General features: G+C 40.8%; 1 protein-coding gene across 1 annotated transcript in view; it reads right to left on the reverse strand.

The window, feature by feature from the left end:
* Nucleotides 1-11,219: 11,219 nt before the first annotated feature.
* LOC128430315 (sodium/potassium/calcium exchanger 2-like) overlaps nt 11,220-21,243 on the reverse strand; it is a 35,427-nt gene continuing 25,403 nt past the window's right edge. Inside the window, exons 6-11 of the mRNA XM_053416359.1 lie at nt 19,124-19,222; nt 17,763-17,845; nt 12,660-12,794; nt 12,470-12,559; nt 11,913-12,079; nt 11,220-11,469 (exon numbers count right to left, since the gene is read on the reverse strand). Coding sequence (XP_053272334.1) covers nt 11,220-11,469; nt 11,913-12,079; nt 12,470-12,559; nt 12,660-12,794; nt 17,763-17,845; nt 19,124-19,222 — 824 coding nt within the window. The remainder of the gene's footprint in view (nt 11,470-11,912; nt 12,080-12,469; nt 12,560-12,659; nt 12,795-17,762; nt 17,846-19,123; nt 19,223-21,243) is intronic.

Below are 21,243 nucleotides of genomic sequence, written 5' to 3' on the forward strand. Positions count from 1 at the left end.
ATTCCTCGTAGTTCAAGATCAAGATCAAGATCAAGATTTGTGTAAACCTACTTGGCAATAAATACATTCTGATTCTGATTCTGATTCTGATTCTGATTCTGATTGGGAATTATATCACACAACATATCTTTCATTTCAGCTTTTGTATCATATTTATTTATAGCAAGGCTACTTTACATACAGGGTTAACATCATTCTGACCAACAAGAACACACCTGAATGGGCAAAGGTAAATCAGCAAAGTAAATGCACTATGTTTACTATGTTACAAGTAAATGCTTTGACTTTCAAGGTAATTATAATGGTGTTCGTATGCAATTTCACTTAAGTTCTATAGTACTTAAGTGAAAGTGCATACTAACACCATTATAATTATCTTGAAAGTCAAAGCATTATGCAAAATGCTGCTTACAGATTTTGTTTTAAATAAAAAAAAATTGTTACTCCAGATAACAGATTGATGTTGTGTAGTGAAAAGTAAATTTTTCTCCAACATGTAGTGGAGTGTAAAGTGGAACAAAGAAATTTAAATGTTTCTTTATCATTATGCAAATAAAAGCATTAAGTATTTATGTATTGAAATAACATTGCGTTTGCTGAAGTTATAAGAAGATTGTATATAGCAGTACTGCTGTGATCGCATGCAACATTTACATTGAGTGTTTTGCATTGCATCAGGAATAAAAAAGGTGACACACATGCATAAAAAAACCTATAGCAACATATGTTTTTACATTATACAATTTTCTAGATTAGGAATCATTAGATAGAAGTAATATATCTCTAAAATGCAATAAAAAATATTAATTCAGTCTTCAGTCTTATTCTAACCCTGTGGACGGCAGCTCACTGTTTCTAATGCAGGCATAAAACCTGTCCCTGTACTCTTTAAGATTATATTCACAAAATAGGAGATAATATGTGAGATAAAATTATATAAAACACAAAGCAGCACAATGAACAATGAACGTTTTGCAGTATTTCTCAGTGTAATCAAGTTAGGCCTGTTTTCCTTTCGGCACTTGAGAAAATTATCCTTCTTTTGCAGCAAAGGGGGAAAGAAAGATGACAATTTGATGGCATAGCAGGGATTTCAACTCATCAGCTATGCCAACATCTTGCCTTCCTTCCAAGACCCATGTTCAAATTCTGTTTAGATGGATTTCATGACCCACTGAATGTATTTTGGCAGAGGGGACCTTCCATCCAAGAGGGTTCACGATCAGCACATGGCTCTTCATGCTGAAATCACGTGGAGAGAAAGCTTGATTTCAGCTGCCCTGTGTGCAACTCACCATCAGCACATTTTTAAATGGTAAATGATAATAAAACTATGGGGAGTTGTCTGGTAAACACATCATCAACAAAAATGGCTGCACTTTACAAAATACACAAAACAAATGTAATGAGCGTTTATAAATGAGACAACTGTAAGTGCCTGCTGTCTGCCTTCACCCTGTAGCTTTATCATCACGTTACCTGTTGAGGTGTGTGACCTCTCCCACGTCCTGTTCTGGGTCCGTGCGTCCTGGGTCCGTGCGTCCTGGATCCGTGCGTCCTGGCGTCAGGCGTCAGCACAAATGAAAGCAGTCTGACCGAGGGCGAGATAAGTTTCTCCTTCCACCGCCCACTTCTGCTCAGCCGGAGTCACACGTTAAGTGCAGTAGGTGTGTCCTGGGGTTCGGCCAGGCAGCAGCTGGGCCGCGGCTTCCTGCACCTTTGGGCGCTGACGAGGAATATCGACGTACGTTCAACAGCAGGAGGAAGAGGCACATCCCCTGTATCCTACTATTACGTAACAATTAAACGGAATTCATGAATGATTATTAAGATGTTTTACTTCATAATTTTTATGTTAAAATGTACAAGGCATCATTCATATTATATATATATATACAACTTTTTAAATGGTTACAAAATAAAAGTATTATTTCATTTATTATAACTGTAGACGCATGCCAATAACAATGTAAATTGTTTCATAATATACATCTATATTATGATATTATACACAAACATGTTAATATAATATAGTATAATATATAATAATATTATATATAGTTTAATATACATATGAAACTATGTCTTTTCTGATTAATAAGTGTTACTTATTTTATATAAATTTAGTCTACATTTTACATAATGTATAGAGTGTAATTGTATACATTTAATAAAGTAATTTATACATAGATAGATAGATAGATAGATGGATACTTTATTAATCCCGAGGGAAATTCAGATCATCCAGTAGCTTGTACACTTAAAACATCACTGACATATATACATAAATCACATATATCACATACATCACATACGGAGAGCATATGTACAGATACAGGTATGGAATGCAATGATGTGATTGTGTCAGTGAAAATAATATCCTATAAATATTATAGAAAAACCACAAGAATTGAATTATGTATAAAGAAATTGTCTATTTACCCACAGAAATGTGTTTATTATGTGTTGTCAAGTCAATGAAATCCGCCATTTTCTTAGTTTAAAAAAAAAAAATGTATTGCTTCATTTGCCAAAAAAAAACTATTGTCCTCACTTAGTGAGTGATGTCCACACAAACATGTAAACTGTAAAGTGCCATGTGTATCAGAAATCGGATGCTGATCCACACACAGAATTAACCATGACTACAGGATCCGGTTCATCAATGAATCACACAGAATGATTCAAAATGTCGTCTAGACCAAAAAGTGCTGGGCTGCGGAAAACATCTCTGAATGAGAGGATTCTTTATGACCCTTAACCACGACCAGCTCCACAAGGCTGACACTTTCTGCCCGGTATATAGATACCATCACCGAATTACAGCTGCTGCACTGATTCATGATGGTGAAGAGTCACCGGCCCAAAGAAACTACACGTGTGTCCTTCCACCACAGTGAGCAACTACTCAGTCAGACGTTTTTAGGTACTTCGTCTGTACTTGAATGTTTCCATTTTTACACAAATTTATACTTTAATTTCATCACATTTCAGGGAGAAATATTACAATTTGTACTCAATTTATTTTTCAGTGGCAGCTACTTTTAAAATTCAGAGTTTTGTTAAAAAACATTCATTAATAAATATTCATCTTGGCTTTTGATTGTGTTTAAACTTCTCATGTTGTTTTATTTGAATGAAATCCAACACTAAAATGCTACTCACATGGGTTATAATGCCATATGTAATAATAAATCACTCATAATGGTCTTTTTCAAACAGAATAAATACTTTTACTTTACTTTTGCTGCTGAATCTTCTGTAATGAAGGTCATTTAGTGTTTCTACATTGTTGTGTGGGTGCGTTTCAACAGGTTGCCCTCACACTATCCACCTTTAGTTGTCATTCTATTTTTAAACATCAACTAAACATAGTCTGTCCTGCATAGTATTTATATAAATATTACTGCATTACTGGTGGTTTTTGTAGTTCCTTTCAGTCTTTAGGGAAACGTTCACTGATCAGACCGTTTTCAGCCGACCCACATATCAATCTTCCTCAGGATAAGACACCCAGGGTATAGATCTCAGCTGATGAACAATCTTTTTCTCTTAGAACAATTTGACAATCCCAAACTTGATTTAGGCCCATTCGGCATTGATGACTCACTTCCTAAGGTGTCGACACAGGCCACACCTGTCAACTCCCTCAGAGCAAATACGCAGAAGTAAAAAGACAATAACAGGACCTGACAGGGTTAGCATTTCCATTACGTACATTAAGCATTTGTTTATCATGGTAACCGCTTTGTAAACAGAAAACAAGGGGTTGTAATCAATGTGACGGAGTTTGGCCCAGTTTTCATTCAAACAGGTAGGCCCACATAGGAGAAGAAACGCCTTTCTAAGAAGATGTAACTAGAAAGCAGAAAGTGCAGTTACATGACATATTCATGACAGTGCAGTTATAACAAAAACACCAATTAAATCTGTCAACGTTATTGAATTTGTCCTCCCGGAGGTGCGTGTCGTAATCCTGTACGATACATAGTTTCATTTTTCAGAAATGTTATTGTAACACTGAATATGCATTTTAAACTGTTGAAAAAATATACTTTTTCAAAAGTTAAAATAACAACAATAAAGTGAGTGAATTGACAAAATACAAGCAACTCTGGAAACACAACACAAGGGGCCATTTGTCTTTAGGTGATGACAAAGGAATGTGGATAAGACACTTGTAAACACAACAACAGTTGTTTTCAATTAGAAAATAAAGCTTTATCTTTACTGACTTTTTTTTAATCTATGACTTCTGTTAAGGAGCAATACATATATCAGGTGATAAGATATACAACAGGAACAGAAGCAGCGAGGAATCAAAGTCAGATATATTCATATAAAGTTAGCAGTGCTAATCAAAGGTGTGTTTTATTGCTGGAGACTTTTAATTCAATGTCATGACATTTTTATTCACGATCACTTAAAAGCAACAACGGCTGTTTTTACACTGAATTACTTTTTTTTTTTTAAATAGCAGTTCAGAAAAAGTGAGACCATATGCTGTTGTTCCACAGTGTCTGACTATTCAGTAATATAAACGATCATCATGACATATCAGGGCTAGTCAACAGTTATTGTGCTGATTTTCTCTCTCAGACGCTTCCCAGGCTGAATCACACGGCCACATCTGCAGCACTCGCTCTCCACATCCACACTGACCCTCCTGTGAGTCACCTACAGTCTCAGGTCCCAGCTCCCTCCACCCCACCAAAAAACAACCAAACACGGCAGTTTTGCTAATGACTTGCATGCGTCTGGGATATTTTGAAACGGTTCTCTCCCTCTGCAGCCTAAGACGAGCCCTCTCTATAACCCCACACTTGCAACAGGGCCGAGTGAGTGTGCAGGATTTTTTTTGGGGGGGGGCTCCTCTGAAATGTTTTTTTGCTGATTCAAACTGGAGCACACACCCTGTGACAGCGAGCAGATGATGTCACCGGGCAAAGTCTGGCCGATAGTGAAGCCGGCTGGCTGAGAGAGAGAGAGAGACGCCCTCGGTGCTGAGGACCATGTGGAGTTTATTAAGTGCTGGCACATGAGTTAGAAAGTGTTGTAAAAATCAAGCTGGTGGAGGGACAATCCCCACGGACTCTGACAACACTGACACTGACTCACAAATTAAAAAAAGATCTTGGTGAATCAGTATAAATGAAGCCTCTTGACTATTAGAGTTGATTCGACTTCACATGAGTCTGTTCAGAATATACTATGATTATCAGTGTATGCCTTCAGGCTGCATAGTGTATTGACAAACTTTGTACATTGGAAATTCACCTGAACCAACTACAGGTGTGGTGCAAACCATTCGTAGTGAAACCAGCTTTCAAAAGTGAAAATAAACAATTGAGATCTGTATGAAAATGAAAGCATTTATAAAAAAAATCCTCATTACACCCCATGAGGGAACTTAAATCTTTCACAATAGATATTTTAACATGACACAGGGGTTATTAATCAAATTTGGCCTAAGGGTCAAGGCCCATTCGTCTCTTTTAAATTCAATCTGCAACAAAATTAACACACTTATCAATATTGATTCCCTAAATGTACGGGATTCGTTCTAATCAAGATCCATGAATTGTTCCCTGGGAAATTAATGGAAACGTCTAAAAGAAAAAAGTCTCTCAATGTAGAATAAAAAGAATCCTGGATCTGACCTCTGATCCCAATCCGCACCAAAATGTTATTGGTTCTTCCGTAACACTTTCCACATCCTTAAATTAAGCTCAGTGGAATCCCTGTAAAAAAAGTCTAATGTTCACCAAAGTATCAACACAAATGTTAAAAGAATAAATAAGATAATTAATACAAGTTTGGAATCATAGTGGATTTAAAAAAGAAATATTTCACAAAATGTAACAGTTTGTAGCTATTGACTAGAAATTTCAACTGATGGAAATAAGCTGTTTACTTAAGCTGCATTTACAATTTGTATTGATGCCTTTCGTAGTTGCACTTTGAATTTTCTTGTTGTTGAAAATCGGGCATTACTCTGAAGTGTAAATCATAATTAAAATAATTTGTTGAAACTTAAAACTTCTCTACAGCTCCTCATTACATGACGTTTCCAGAAAGAAAAGAAAATCAGATGCAAATATTTGATGGAAAATAGGATTCCAATCGTAGTCACCCTAGTCAATAGAAAGCAAACATCTTTTTTTGAAATGACATTAGTTGTCAACCCACTGAAACTGGACGTGAATGATACAATGATGTGAATAATAATGTGACTTACCTCACAGCTGTTTGCACCAGAATCAGTTTCAATTCCAGTGAAAAGGGCAGAGAAGCACCTGGCTGAGTGATACACAGTTCTGAGGAAAGCTCAGAGATGGCATTGTAGATCATTAAAGAGCTCGTAAAGTCCTTAAAGAACTGGAAATGTGGGAATATCTGTGGGGGCGGCCTGAGTGAATTTGTTGGAATTCTTTGATAGGGCCATCAAAGGTTGTTCAAACAATGTCATGCGTGTCTTGTTGTGTTTTGAAATCTTAACCCTATAAGACCTCACCCACGTCCCAGCCGCCTCTTCAGTGTCAGAGAAACATCCTGATGTCTCCTGACTCAAGGTCGGATCACCCAAAGAGTCCATTACTGGTATCGCCTCTACCTTGGAAAAATACCTCGCTGTTATCTCGCATCAATTGTTTTTTGAAAAACAAAACATAAAAAACAGTGAAGGCTGAAAAAGGTCAGACGTCTGACTCACGTTGGGATATGTTTCCCGTTAATTTCAAGGAATTATAGAGTTTCATGTAAAACTGTGAGACAACAGTTCTGTGGAAAGGGGGAAAAAAACTTGTGGGTGGATTATGTGAACAACACCACGGGCAATTCTAAATTTGATCCCAAGAGGGCGCCCTACTCCGCATTAACTCATCCTCTGACACAGGAACTCAATGGGAAGTGAACAAAACGCGAATCACTACCCTACCCTTGAACGGAAACACAACATGGAGGATGTTTCACATCTGCTCCACAGCGCTGATCGCTTCTTCACGTCATCATTGAGGCCACCTGCTTTGGAAATTATGTGTTTTCATTGTAGCTGAGTTTGCTTTTTGTTTCCATACCTGGAAAGTGCAGGAAGAGTCTTTCTTACAGGAAATTCAAAGAGGACAATAAGGAAAAAGCTTACTAAAGATTTGGCCAAGTTGCACAACTTTGCGTGACTTGGAAGTGACGACACAAGAACGGTCAAGATTGATGCAGCACAGTTGGAAATATGCTGACTTTTATTTTGTAGTACTAAGTCAATGTTGCTTTTCCCATAATGCAAAGCAATTTTTGACTGCTTTCTTTCAAAATGGTTTATAAAAACCAATATTTTACGCAGATGTAACAAGATTTGAGTCATTATTGATTTAAACTGCTCGAATACAATGAAACATGAGACAAATTCTCTTAACAATATAGTTATGAGATAGATTGAAACTCTTCAAAACTTTTACGCAATACGTAAATATTTATGTGTAAATGTTTGCGAGTACTGATGGTAAATATAAGCAGAGCAGACACATTGTTGCATATTTCAATTGTCTTTATTTGATATATTATATACTTTGTGTTTTTACATAAAGAGACATATTTCTTTTACACATATAGATTATATATCGGTTAATTTGTATCTGTATATATGTACACCTTAAATAAATCTTACATTGACACCGAGAAAATAAAACATTTACAGTGCAAGAATGTTCACAAGTGGCCAACTTTCACCGTCGCTTACCCTGGAAACCACAATCAATGCCAAGCTCTCGTGCTAAACCGGTTTTTACCTTTTTTTCCTTTTTTAATTCTCACCATTCATGCTCTCACACAAAAAACTTCATGGAAACTTGAGAGAAAGAAAGAAAAGTGTTGTCGTGAAAGGGTTTCGTGCACAGACACAGAATGCATGTGTGACCATGGAAGGTCGACCATACTTGAACAAATGATCTCTTCACTTGTTTCAGCAAAAGTTTGTGAAAAGTTTATTCACTTTCGCGCCAAAGGTCAGAAGAAAAGACTTAAGCCACTGTCATGTCGGCATGCTTGCAAATAATTAGCTTATTTAAGCAGGAAACAGTGAAAGAGCTACTTTAGTTTCCTCCTGTGTCCAGTTCTTCAGCTAAGCTAAGCTAACCAGCTAACTTCGTATTTATATAGACATATTTTATAGACAATAGAGTGCTAATGTCCTTACGACGGAGTATCAGGACCTTATTTAAGAATAAAAAAAAGCCTGGGATTTCAAGATTAATGTTGTAGTTGAGTAGTTAAGAATAAAGTCGTAATTGAAAATAAAGTAGTATTTTATGAGAAACAATTTGTAGTTTTACTAGAAAAAAAGTCATAATATTAAAAGAATAGGAAATGAGCAGCAAGGAGAACCCGTGCTAGCCAGAGTTTCACTCATTCTGGATCCAAAATCTTGACCAATCACATTAATTCTTGAGAAACTACAAAAACCCTTGAATAGCACACATGTAATTGTTGATAGCCTTACAGACGACCACGACCAAATATTTCATCTTCCACAAAGTCCTGATACTTTTAGTAATATGATACTGATGAGCCGAAAGATGAAGTACTTTATCATTTGAAAAAAGCTATAGTAACTATAATAACATACGTAATTTCAATGAGTTTACGACTTTATTTTTGTAAAAGTACGACTTTTCTCCTCCTTATATTACAACTTTATTCTCCCTGGGAGTGGCCCTACTACTCCGTCCTACTTCTAACCTAATATTTGGCAAAAAAAAGTGAATAAGTGTATTTCCCAAACTATTCCATGTTGTGGCCGTGTTAAGATGAGCGTGTGGGCACTCTGAAGGTTTATTGGCGATTGACCACAGGAGAATTTCACAAAGCACATGAGTCATCCTGGAGGACCTCGGTTGAATTGTTAAATCCCGTTGGTGGTAGATATTTTAAGGAAATCTACAAAATGAGAGCACACAGTGAATGACAGCTTAAACATACGAGTTTGCTTTGTGCAGGGATCGCCATTTTGTTTTTCCCGTTCTTTTTCCAAACTGTAGCAAATGTCAGAAACCCCGGTGGCAGCATCACTTCTGAATCCGAGGTGGGTACGAGGTATTTTACACACTCCTTTCTCACCAGAAACTCTCGGATGTCGAGAAGCCTAAAAACAAACGCTTGCGTGTTGTGTTTTGCTCACCATAAACAATAAGTGAATTCAATACATGTTGGTTTCTATTTACAAAGTAGAACCAATGCGTTTTTAGGTGTTCATCTCTGAATGGATGCATAAAAGTGAACATACATAGTTGGATAAGCTCAGCTGTACAGTCGGTGGGTAACCAGCCCAAATTCCTTGCATGCATTTTTTCCTCACGCACTCGGAGAATCTATTTACTAGTATTTTACAGTTACAGTTACAGTATTCCTACGAAGCTGCTGTACAGTGGCTGTGTTGAGGTAAAGCGGGTGTTTCTGGCCACGTAGCTAACAGGAACGGGGTTGTAGGTCCGATTTAGGAGAAATGGTCGGGGGAGAGGGGGGGGGGGGGGCCTTGTGGACCACGTCGAACAGCGGGGGACAGACGCATGGGTGAGGGGGCGGGGGGGGTGCAGTTCTCAACAGGGACACGCACGGTATATTGCTGTTATATCTGTGTTCTCCACACTCTATGCAGCTTAAAGAGAGATTGTGACTATTGTTTCTAGATTTCTTTTTTCATGTTTTCTTTGTGCAGGTGGTTACAGCATCGCGTCTACTCGTGGATACATCGAAGGAACGGTCGTTGTGTGATGACTCCAAACGCACACATGCACACGAAAGCACCTTTGATCAGAGAATGAAATTGCACAAGTTTCGATAGATATATCGTTGACCACACGCGTTGACATTTTCTACACAGAGACTGAGCACTGGTTTTGCTATAAGATGTCGATTAAAACGTTTGGTATATGACTTCGACCTCAAATGTTGATTGGTTTGCGTGTGTTTTTATTTTTTTTTATTTTACATGCAGTTGACTCCTTGAAACTACGACCCCAGGAGCTTGAGCTGAGCCCAGTTCTATCGTGAACAAAGCACTAGACATCGACTAATCTAAACCAACCATGACGCTTAAACACTGTTAAGTTCTTCTCAAATATGTTATTTTTGACATCGACTTCATCATGGAGCTTTAATGAGCCTGAGTAACTCAAGCTTTCTTTTAAATTCTCCCCCAAAGATATCGAAGGCTACTGTATATGTTGAGAGGCTAAACGTCGGTTTTCTCACTGCTATCAGTCGGTGTGTGAGAAGCATGAATACGTCAGAATGTGTGTGTGTCCAGGGAGAAAGAAAAGAAAAAAAAAACAGAGGAGCAGATTGTCAAGAGGACTCTACACCATCTAATACTGCTACAGTACAACTACTGCTACTTTTATATATTTCATGAATCCAAAAAAATTAAAGGGTCTCCTCCGAAGAAACATTCAGCGGTGAAAAACAACATCTGGAGGGGAGGAGGGGAAAGCTTAGACCCGTCACTCAAACAGAGCACGGATTCATTTACGGGAAAAAAAAAAAGAAATAAAGAAGAATTTTGTCTGCCAAGCAACAGTCTCTCTTCCGTCAGGTGAATCTTGTCGCTGAATAGCGTCAGACAGGAAACACAAAATGTTCATCCACACAGTCAGTCATTCCCCCAAACTCCTCTTCGCTCTTGCAGACAGCATCTCAGTCCGTTGAACTAGTTCCAATATGCTCAGGGTTTCAGCTCAATCACGGCATTTAGAATTAAGAGTTTTATTCAGTGGATCTTTAGTTGTTGTTTTTCTAACCCCCAAAGTTCGCAGGAGGTCGTTCAGGCCTTCTAGTGACACTAATGGCATGCATAATGTTTTCTATATTTGGCGGATACACCCATAATCCCCCTCACCGGCCAATTCAATAAATATAGTAAATAAAAGTCCACTCAGGTTCGGCCCACGCTTAATCAGCCAAGCCAAAGTCTTGTGCCCTTTTTGGTTTAACCGCTCCCCGCCACCACCTGCCTCCTGAAAATATCAGTCCGTTCCTTTTTCTTACTCTATATTCTTATTTGAATCTCTCATCCAGTTCTTCTTTTATTCAAGGGTTAAAGGATCATAAAGGTCAGGTGAGAGTGATTGCAGACAGTAAAGATGGCTGTAGTGGTGGTGGTGGTGGTGGTGTTGGTGGTGGTGGTGGTGGTGGCGGCGTAGGAGAGGAAGTCGGCCCCCGCTCGTCCCTCAGACGGACACCGGACAGGCAATGACCTTGTCCTCCAGCATGACGCTGACCACCAGGAAGACGAAATACAGCATGAACATGATGAAGCCGAGCAGCTTGCTCATGCGCCACTTGCACGCGGCGATGGAGATGATGACGAAGAGGAGCATGAGGAAGAGGAGCACGATGGCGCAGAAGAGGCCGTTGGAGCTGACCTGCACCGGTTGCATGCCATTGAAGAAGGACCAGAGGAGCCAGGGGAACGGCAGTCTGCAAATACAAACACACACAAACACACACACGTGTCACATGTTGATCTTCAGGGTTACTCCCCCCACTCTCTTCATTCAAAAGCATGGTCTTTCACTTTGAAACCAGGCCTTTCACAATTTAATTTGGAATCTGAGATCATTAAGTTGCTCACATACGCTGTGAGGTATTATATCTAACCGCTAAATAACAAGATCATGTACAATACATTTACCTATCGAACTAAACAATGTATCCATGCACCCAGGATTCATAATATTACAAAAATAGTTCTTAAGTTATCTACAAACATTTAGCTTGTATATGTGATGCTGGATTTGTTCTCAGAATAGATCTGAGCACAGGCCGCAAGGTAAAAAAGGATCTCATTTCCTCTCATGCTTAACCTCCAGACTCCAAAACACAGAGCCTTAAAAATAGTAAGACACTGCACTGGCTCGTACCCGACGGTGATGTCGAAGATGTTGGAGCCGACGGAGCTGGAGACGGCCATATCCCCCAGCCCCTTGCGTGCCACAATGACACTGGTGATGAGGTCAGGGATGGAGGTTCCAGCTGCTAATATAGTCAGGCCCATAATCTCCTCTGTAATCCCAATGGTCTCTCCAACCTGTAAAAAAAAAAAAGGAAAAGAAAACAGAGAAACTAAGCTTAGGGGGTGATAAAAAAAATCTAATCTTTTATTGCAGCTATTTTCAATTTCCTTGTGGTGCTCGGGAGCGGATGGAGGTGAGAAAAGTCTGGGCTCCGACAACCCATCTGTTTTGAATAGGGCCATTGTTATTATTTATTAGTTGGTGGATTATTGAATGTGCTTCCATTTTGAATGTCAAAGATAGGAAATTGGGATAAAAGACAGCTGCATCTTTTTGGACTTGGATTATGTCTAAATGAGAAAACATTTTTTTTGCTGTTGGACTGCTGCCATGACCGTACAGCATTAAGTCATTTTTACAGTGCAGTGTCCCCAGTGGCACACAGGCCTTGGAGAGCTAAGTACCTGGTGAGCCCACCACACCATTAGGTACGAGAAGCCTGCGATCCAGCAGATGGAGCCCACGAAGCTGATGGGGAAGAACTTCTTTGCCGTCTAAACAGACAGGAAGACAAAAATGCAGAGTTATCCAGTTTGTTGGTTGCGAGAATTGAATTTGTCTTAGTCACACACACACACATGCACACACACGCACCGGTTTCCTGACGTCAGGCAGCGTGAGCCAGAGTGGGAGGACGATGGGTATGATTAAGAGGTAGGTGAGGCGCTTGCGGTTGGTGTCGGGCCAGGACAGACTCAGGGGCTGGTCCTCTTCCTCCTCATCCTCGGCCTGAGACGAGACACCAAAGAGAGGGAAACAAAAAGATAATATGCACTTTAGTTTATTTGTTGGTCTGGAGCCGTCACACGCGGCCGCCACGTTCACATCATTTTATTTAACACATGGGAATATCAGCCAAATAAGGCTAAGTTTGAGCTTGAGTGGACTATCTGGGGATCCACCTCACGATAGCAGCCATCCAGTGAGTCAGGCAGTGTGCGGGCAACACAAGCACTTCAAGACACAGCACAGGGACCTGCAGAAATTGATGGCAGGACCTCGATGTGCGTTTGCTCTGCAGTGACTCTGAGACAGAGGAGTCTGATGACTGTGATTTGGGAGATTGCACTGAGCCTGAAGCGCTCTGGCTCTCCAGACCCCCCCCGGGTTCTGATTGGACCTGCCACTGGAATGCCAAGTGAGTTCAGGACCCGTCTTCAGCATCAAGTAAGCTGCCACTGTCTGACGATGAGGGGCAGTAAGGCACTGAGGGGTGCTTTTCATTGACCCGTTTGGCTTTTGTGCCGACTTGCAAACTTCTCATTTAAACATTCTGGTACTTGTGAACTTTAATGGTACAACAACAAGGCCCTCTGAGATTGAAAAGATGACTGGGATCCCCTTGAATCCAATTATATAGGATGCTAGGAGCCGTGGGGACCTGCGGAGAACAGGTCCACACATGCAGATCCAAGCAGGACACACTGATGAACTAGAATTTGACTCTTGCCCTTTTGAGGGTGAGCAAAGAGGGTAAAAAAGCAGAATGGTGCAAAAATACATAAAGGGGATAGGAAGACATAGAACAGGACAGATGTTGATAAAAGATGTTGTTCAATCAACAATCATTTTCTCAGGAGATCCTTTATGTCCTAATAGCTTCAATGGCATGAGCTGAGCGTGCCCAGAGAGTGAAGCAGTCAAAGATCATTGAAGAGGGCTTCTGCACAATTCTTGAATCATATGGAGCTCATCCTTCTGTGACAGCTACTGCTGTCGAGTATTGCCTGGTAACCTTGGTTATCAGAGCTGCCAAACAAAAGGCTGTGCTTACATTACTTATGCTCAGCCTCCTCATTTCTCCTCTTCTCCATATCCAGATGGCTGCATTGTTTTCTGTTAAAAGGCCTAAAACCAGAAGCCTGAGGCTCGGTGAAGATCAGCTCTGAACCTCATCTGTTGCTTTTCAATGATGTCAAGGTACCAGAGGCTTTTATTAGTGTTATGAGGTACTGACGGCAGTGTTTGCCAGATAATAGCAATACAAGCTTCTTCTTAGGTCCACAAGGGTAAAGCTGCATATATATTGCATTGCAGCTTTCGTTTTTTTTCCCGCTTTTCGGAGTTCCGTTTTTTTTTCCGCTAATAAAGCTCACGGTGAGTCTGTCATTTGTGCGTTTATGATTTTCTTTACCTGCTTTCCGTGCTGAAGTATCCTATAGAGCTGGTGCTCCCTACTCTGACTTGGTTACCAAATGCCAGCCCCTTGGGGGCCTTTCCTGCCCTGCGGTGCCTCAGTTGGCAACAAAGCTAACTCCGAGCTTAAAGGGACTGACTTTTACCGCAGCACTGCAAGGGGAGTTGTGACATTTGCTTTATTAGATTTTTTTGCCTACCCGAAGGGGAAGCACTTGCGCTGGCAACTGGTGTAAGGCACTTCAGCGACAAGAGGTACAAATGGTTAAAGAAGTGTTGTTACAGGTAGGGTTGGTAAGATGTTCCTGCAGCATTTTGTATATGTTAATATTTAAAATCCTCTTCACGTCACGATCAATAAATAAAGTTACATATAAAGTATCACACAGAATATGTAAAATTAAAATAAAAAATAAATAAAAGCATAATTTCACTATTTTTACCGTCCCATTTTTCACATGACAGTTTAATCTGTTTGCAGCACGTAATACAGGAAAAGCTGCCATGAGAGAATATCAAAAATATCTTTTGACACAGAGGCTCCATCTGGATCTGAAATGCTCAGATCAGAAAGAGAAAAAATGTTTTATGTAGTTTTATGTGGAATAAGTAGGATGAGTCACAGGATCCTGCTGGTTGTGGTTTCCCTGTAAGTTATTTATAGGAACGATTACAGGATATTTACATGCTCATGAATATTCACAATGTGAAAATCCATGTTTTTACAGAATTTGCTATGAGTCATATACTGAATGCGCTCATCATAGTAATATAATACGATTATAAAACAAGATTTTTTTTCTGTTAGCCTCTCAAGGGTTTTAACAACAACAAAGGGAGAAGGGAAATTGAGCAGGTCTTAATTTGACCTTAACTATATCCCCTTATTCCCCCATCTTGGTTGCCAAGGCATCCACAAGGAATTGGACAATTAGAATGACAGGGCCTCTGGCGGCGTGTGAAGGTGGGAGCTGTTTCCAGCTACTTCCTGGCTGACACAGACAGGTGCACTGTGGGACGGACCTCTAAAAATAGCAGCATGTGAGAACCAGGCGTGCCAATAGACGTCCGGCTTCTTTTTCTCATATTCCATCCATCAGCTAACCCACCTTCGCCCTCAAACAAAGTTTCAAGGTGATTCTAGAAATTTGCGGCGCGTTGCCTTTTTCGTTTTATTTACAGACACACATATTTCAGCCTCGGGAGAGTAATGACAGTTTTATCAGCAAAGACTATTTTTAACCCAAGAGTGAGAGATCAATCTGAAAACAACTCCGCGCAACGGAACAGATCAATACACACCTGGTCATGCTTCAAATAAGAGCTCATGGCCTATTCTGAGATCCTCCCATTTGCATCCACACGAGTTTGTATTCACAGATGAGTGTGTCTAATATCTGCTCCGTCTTACGTAGGAGGGATGTCAAAGTGCTGCAGAAGAAATTTCTTAGTTCCAGCAAGGATCGTGCAAGATTACAATCTCTTACATAAAAACCTTTGTACGGAAAGCTACGGGCCATATTACATTTATTACAGTTCATTTGCAAAACCTTTACAAATCCCTGTTACACACAAGATTATTTGAAAGGGGAAAAAAAGGAAATAATCTCATAGTGGGTGAGTAGCTTGAATCGAGGTTAACTGCACAAGATTAACCCAGAAAGCAACTGGCTGCTCATATCTGAGATGAAAAAACGAAAATCGTTTTAAATAGTAAAACTCAGGAATCATTTTTGAATGAAAACGGAGGCAGCGTTTGTTCATCCAAACAATTCAGTAACATTTAAATTTGCATCTCATCAAACCTAATTTTGAAGCTATTTATGGTGGGTATTTATATGAGCTCTATAAACAGATGCTGCATGTGAATGTACAGAATCTGAAGCATCCTGGTCTCTGGTTCTACCTGTCACTTAGAATCTGTTGCACGTGAGGGTGACCTTCCTGCATGTGTGCCCCCCCCCCCCCCCCGTTACTGAATTGATTGAATTGATTCTGTGGGAATTGTTGTATCCACTGTCTGCACCGGAGGCCCTGAGATATTGGCTGCTGCTCCCAGAGGCTAATTTGTGGTCAGACGGTACCCAATGATCGATTTGGCTGAAACCTTTAGATGTATTTATACATTTTAGTTCCTTTTAATAGATGGAAATGAAGAAAGAAATGAAGTATCCATGCGTTGGAGTTCTTCTGTTGTATTTTTGACAGAGCTAACTTCATTTATAAATAAAACTCCCAGAATGATTGTGATGCACTTAATCACCATAACATGGAAACATATTTCAGCCACTAAGATGAGATCACAACGCAACTTTTTTAATCTGTATTTTACTTTACCTTTTACTCAAAGTAGTCATGGCAATATAACTATTAAGAATGAAGGGCATGCTATTTCTCCTCTGCCTGCTTCCCCCTCAGGGTGCCCACTTTGAATCGCTGCCCTCTTGCCCCAGGACCGTCTGCTGGCCTGGCGGGTCGGTGTATCCCACCTTCATCGCTCATGCCAGCACAACAGCTGCAGGTGCCATTCCAAGACTCACTCTGTCCGGGCAGTGCGTCAAACGCCTGTGTGTGTGTGGGTGCGAGACGGTGCTGAGGCAGATTTGAGAGCAGTGCACCATCGCAAAAGCCAACTAAGAGGTTGCTTAGGGCCCCCGTGGCCACCAGAGGGACCCCAAGAGGCCTTGAATACCCCCACAAGAAAGATAGAGTGGCCGCAATCATACAAAAACACATTATTATATTAACGGACTGACAAGTCAATACATCTGGTTTAATCAATTGCAGCGTCCCTGTCAGAGATTGAACATGTTGCGGTCCATGTGAGTGAGTGGTTAACGTCCTTACGGGACCTTTAAGTATCTATGTAATTTTAAATTGTCTGTCGTGCAGTATATCTTAACTTGTTTAAAATAAATGCATTGCTGGTTTATTTTGCTACTTTGCAGTACAACACAGTCAGTAGACCACTCAGTACTGTGAATATTAAAGTGCAAATTAACACTAGACCACTCTTGGACGTTGCTAGCTATTGAGATTAAAAACTATTGAAGTATAAAGGCTAACACTGGTATAAGCATCCCAGCAAGAAATAATCAAATTGACGGCACTGAGGCAGGGGGGCCCCCCAAAATCAAATTCTGCTTAGGGCCCCGAAAAGATTAGGGCTGGCTCTGTTTCCAGCGATCTGCGGCAGGGAGCAGCAGCTGAGTGAGGAGTGTGATCGCGGAGCTCAGTGGGAGTTGGCAGGTCTTTGGCAAATCTGCCTGAAGATGGAAGAACTCGCCCGAGTGCATGCTGGGAAATGATCAGCAGCGGTGACCTGTGCCATAGTCGATGCAACCTTTGCATCAATCACACCCAAGGTGGAACACAGACACAGATGAGAGGCATCAAATATTTATAAATGTCTCTCTGACTTTGATATTAGTCCCTCACTTTTTGTCCCCTCCTCATAACTCGACCCGATTGGCTGGCTCGGGGCATATTTAAGGTTGAAATAAGAATTTTGCTCCGTTCTTGTGTGCGTATAATACACGTGTGTGTGCTGCGATTACTCACCGTCTCTCCCTCTTGCACTGCCGTTCCGTTCATGGGTGGTGTCACTTCCACTTCCACGCTGGAGCTGTTCGGAAGGTTCTTATCTGCGGGACATTTGAAGAATAATTAACGTGTAAAAAGCATTAATGAGGAACATAAGCTGTCAGTGCCCGTTATAGAAAGATATAAAAAGTGAGGACAGTGATTTAAATCCTTATAAGAATCACATCCTTGTATCGAGACTCATTTTAATATTGAAGCTTTTGAAATCCTCCCTCTGTGTTTGAACGGGGAACGTGCATGTTTCTATCCTCGCCCTCCCTCCTCGCTTCCTGGTGGCTGGTAGGACTCTATTTTCATTTGAGGCCAGACTTACTTAACAGCGCTTATTAAAATACAAAGAGCCCAAAGCCATGTAATCAGATGATAAAACTATAATAGCTTTAATCCGAGTGCGGCTGTGACACAGTTAGTACGATTCCTGGATTGTGTAATGCAGCTTGCTAGCGCCCTCGTCCGATACGTGACCTCGCTCCTTTTCTTGGAATGCTGCGATATTAGGTATAAAGTACGATATGAATCCAATCACGTGCTGATAGGAAATCTTCTTCTGTTTCAGGCACCAGCGACTAAATTCAAGATGTGCTGCGTGAAACACCAGTCATGAATTCTGATCGAGATGGTAATATGTTAATAAGGCGCCGTTAGCATAATTTAGCCTTGTTGATAAACATCTAAGTCCCGCTTTGATTCTGCTGCTCGGACGACATCGAGGGCCATGAAACCTCCTCGTCTGGCCTCCTGTTTATCCTTTGGTCCAGTGCTCTTTCAAGTGAGAAGCGCACATAAATAACACTTGGCAGTGACTGTGATTGATTTAAATACTGCTTGAAGACAGCACTTGCAATCAATTCGGCAGTTCTTGATAATGCCATGCTTGTTTAACACCGGATGTGATGCCCATTAACTCTATGAGGGAACAATCCAATAGAAGCAATATAAAGGCCGGTAAAGCAACAGCAGCAGGAAACTGATGATTAATAATATAATATGTAGTTAAAGCAATAGTTAAGAATAAATATAGAACTACAATTGACTGGAAATATGCACAGGTGTAGTTGTTAATTTAATCTGAACAAAAAACCCAAACTAGTGCTTTTATACTTTGCTTTTGTAGGAATTAAACAAATGAGGTAGAATGTTTTAATAACGTGACAACACTGAAAAGTTTTTTCTTATCTGATATCCCTATTGGCCCCTACTGATATGATGTCATCACCCTCCAAAACTGCTATAAGGCTTATAGTTATAGATAGAGGCACAGAAGTGGACGCAACCCTTCTGATCTCTGAGCAACATAAATGCAGCTGTGACTCTTTTACCTGAACGGCTTGCCACTCCATTTGCCTTCTCACTGTCTTCCACCTGGCATTTCTTCTTAGCGATCTTGTGAAGGATGGACGCCTTCTCTCGGAATTTACCTGCAAAAGAATCGCCACAGTGGTTATAGAAGAAACCCAGCAGCCTCTTCAGGGCGCCCCTCTGTCCCCTTTGACCCCGGACGGGTCACATTTCCAAAAAAGCACCGTTCAAGCAGGGCGGGGGGGTTCACACAGAACTGCCATCGAAACAGAAGCAACAGTCAATATAACATAGCATATCATATACTGATGATTCTGCAATGTCCTGGTCCTTGGAGGAGAAGCCAGCAGGGTGAGATCTGCCTCCTGGAGGTCAGACACACTCCCGTTCTTGTTCAGTTCTAAAATCAAAAAGTCAAGTGATGTCAATAGCCGGGGGCAGCACTTAAGAGAAAAAGGAACACAGTGAAATGATAGCCGTATCGATTTATTAAATCGTTATCAAAGCTATTATGACTTATACTATTAAGATGGAGAATTTCGAAGAGATAATAAATAAATAACAAACGTATTTCCTGGTAATATTGACGGGTTCCATAACCTCAGTCATACAGTGCCTGGACGCAGCAGACTGAATTAAAACCAGTCATCAATTGAACAACATGACCTTGTGGGAAGTTGTGGCTTACATAAGCTGCCCTTTTGAGATTATAAATAAAAGCTCCAGGCAATTCTGCTCCTGACGTAATGACTAGCGATGACTGACCGCTGGTGTGTGAAACAACTTTCCACGAAATCCCCCGCAACCCCAAATCCCCCCAGCGAGACCCTCATGAACAATGGATCTAAAGCCGAGACAAGAGGAAACGTGACTCCAAGCGGAGCACAGTCATGGGATGCAGGTTCTCAGGTTCTCGTGTGATACAAGATAGATTTTAATATTTTTTGCGGGATTGTTTTCATTCGACACCAAAGAACTCTGTCGGACCTATCAAGCTATTTTGGTGTAAAACCATCTTGTGCATCCATATTTAATTTCACCGACATCCTGTGCGTGTCAGTCTTTGCATGCGTGTCCTGCCTCGTCCCAATCAGCCTGTTGCAATCAATTTGAACGATCCCACCCCCCCCCCCCCCCCCTTTTTATTTTAAGAGGGCACGGCTGATTTGTCAGTGCTTGGCACAGTGACGCATCAATACGTACTCCACCCAGCCATGTCAACACTGTCTGTGACCTTCTGGCAAAAATCATTAACCACCCCAAGTCACTGCTGGCCTTCCTCCCGTCTCTTCTATCGCACTCCATCGTTTGTGTTCCTCTCGCCCATCCATCTCAGGCAAACACCGTCCTTCTCTGCCTTTGTCTCCTCGATGTTTGGCAATGCACAGCGCTTCCCCACCTCCCTGTCTTATTTCAGACGCACACAAAGACACACACACACACACACTGTACATGTCTACGAGACGGCATCACACATTCCTCTGCCTTGACATCACTCACCTTAAGCGGTCATTGACGGTTGGTTGTGTATGCGGCTGCGAGTGTGGGGTTTTGCGTGTTCGTTTATACAAGTGTGGGTGTGAGGTACGGCTCGACAATTGCCATGGTCAGGCTTTCATGACTAAGTATTCAAAGGAAATTCTATAATCTTGAAGAACCCCACTCTGGTATGTGGTTTCAGAGCAGGATGGGAAAATATTTCTACAAAAAATAACATTTATATATGGCACTATGTCCATTTAGTGGAACAGATTCAGATAGATTCCAGTCTCAATGCATTTTGACTGAATACTCAGCTTTCCTATGGCCTTTAGCCTTTTAAGGGTATATTTAAAAATGAGTTGTACGAGCAAACAAAAAAGAAAAATCTCATCACAACCTCACAGTTCCCTAAAGCAGGGTTTCTCAAGCTAAGGGTCCTCAAGGGGTTGCAGAGGGTCCCTGGCAAAAAGGGGGATAATTTTTTTCCACTATATTTCCACTATTTTTTCATCCATATGTTACACACTGACACAATGTTTGACTATTTTGGTCCTGAATTTCATACACTTCCTGAAATCAAACACTCAAAAGCAAAAATACTAGTTATGCTATTTTTGTTTTCTTCACTCTGTGTCGTACAGTAAAGAAAAATCACGGG

The sequence above is a fragment of the Pleuronectes platessa genome, chromosome 23 (genome assembly GCF_947347685.1).
Source record: "Pleuronectes platessa chromosome 23, fPlePla1.1, whole genome shotgun sequence".
Classification (NCBI taxonomy): domain Eukaryota; kingdom Metazoa; phylum Chordata; class Actinopteri; order Pleuronectiformes; family Pleuronectidae; genus Pleuronectes; species Pleuronectes platessa.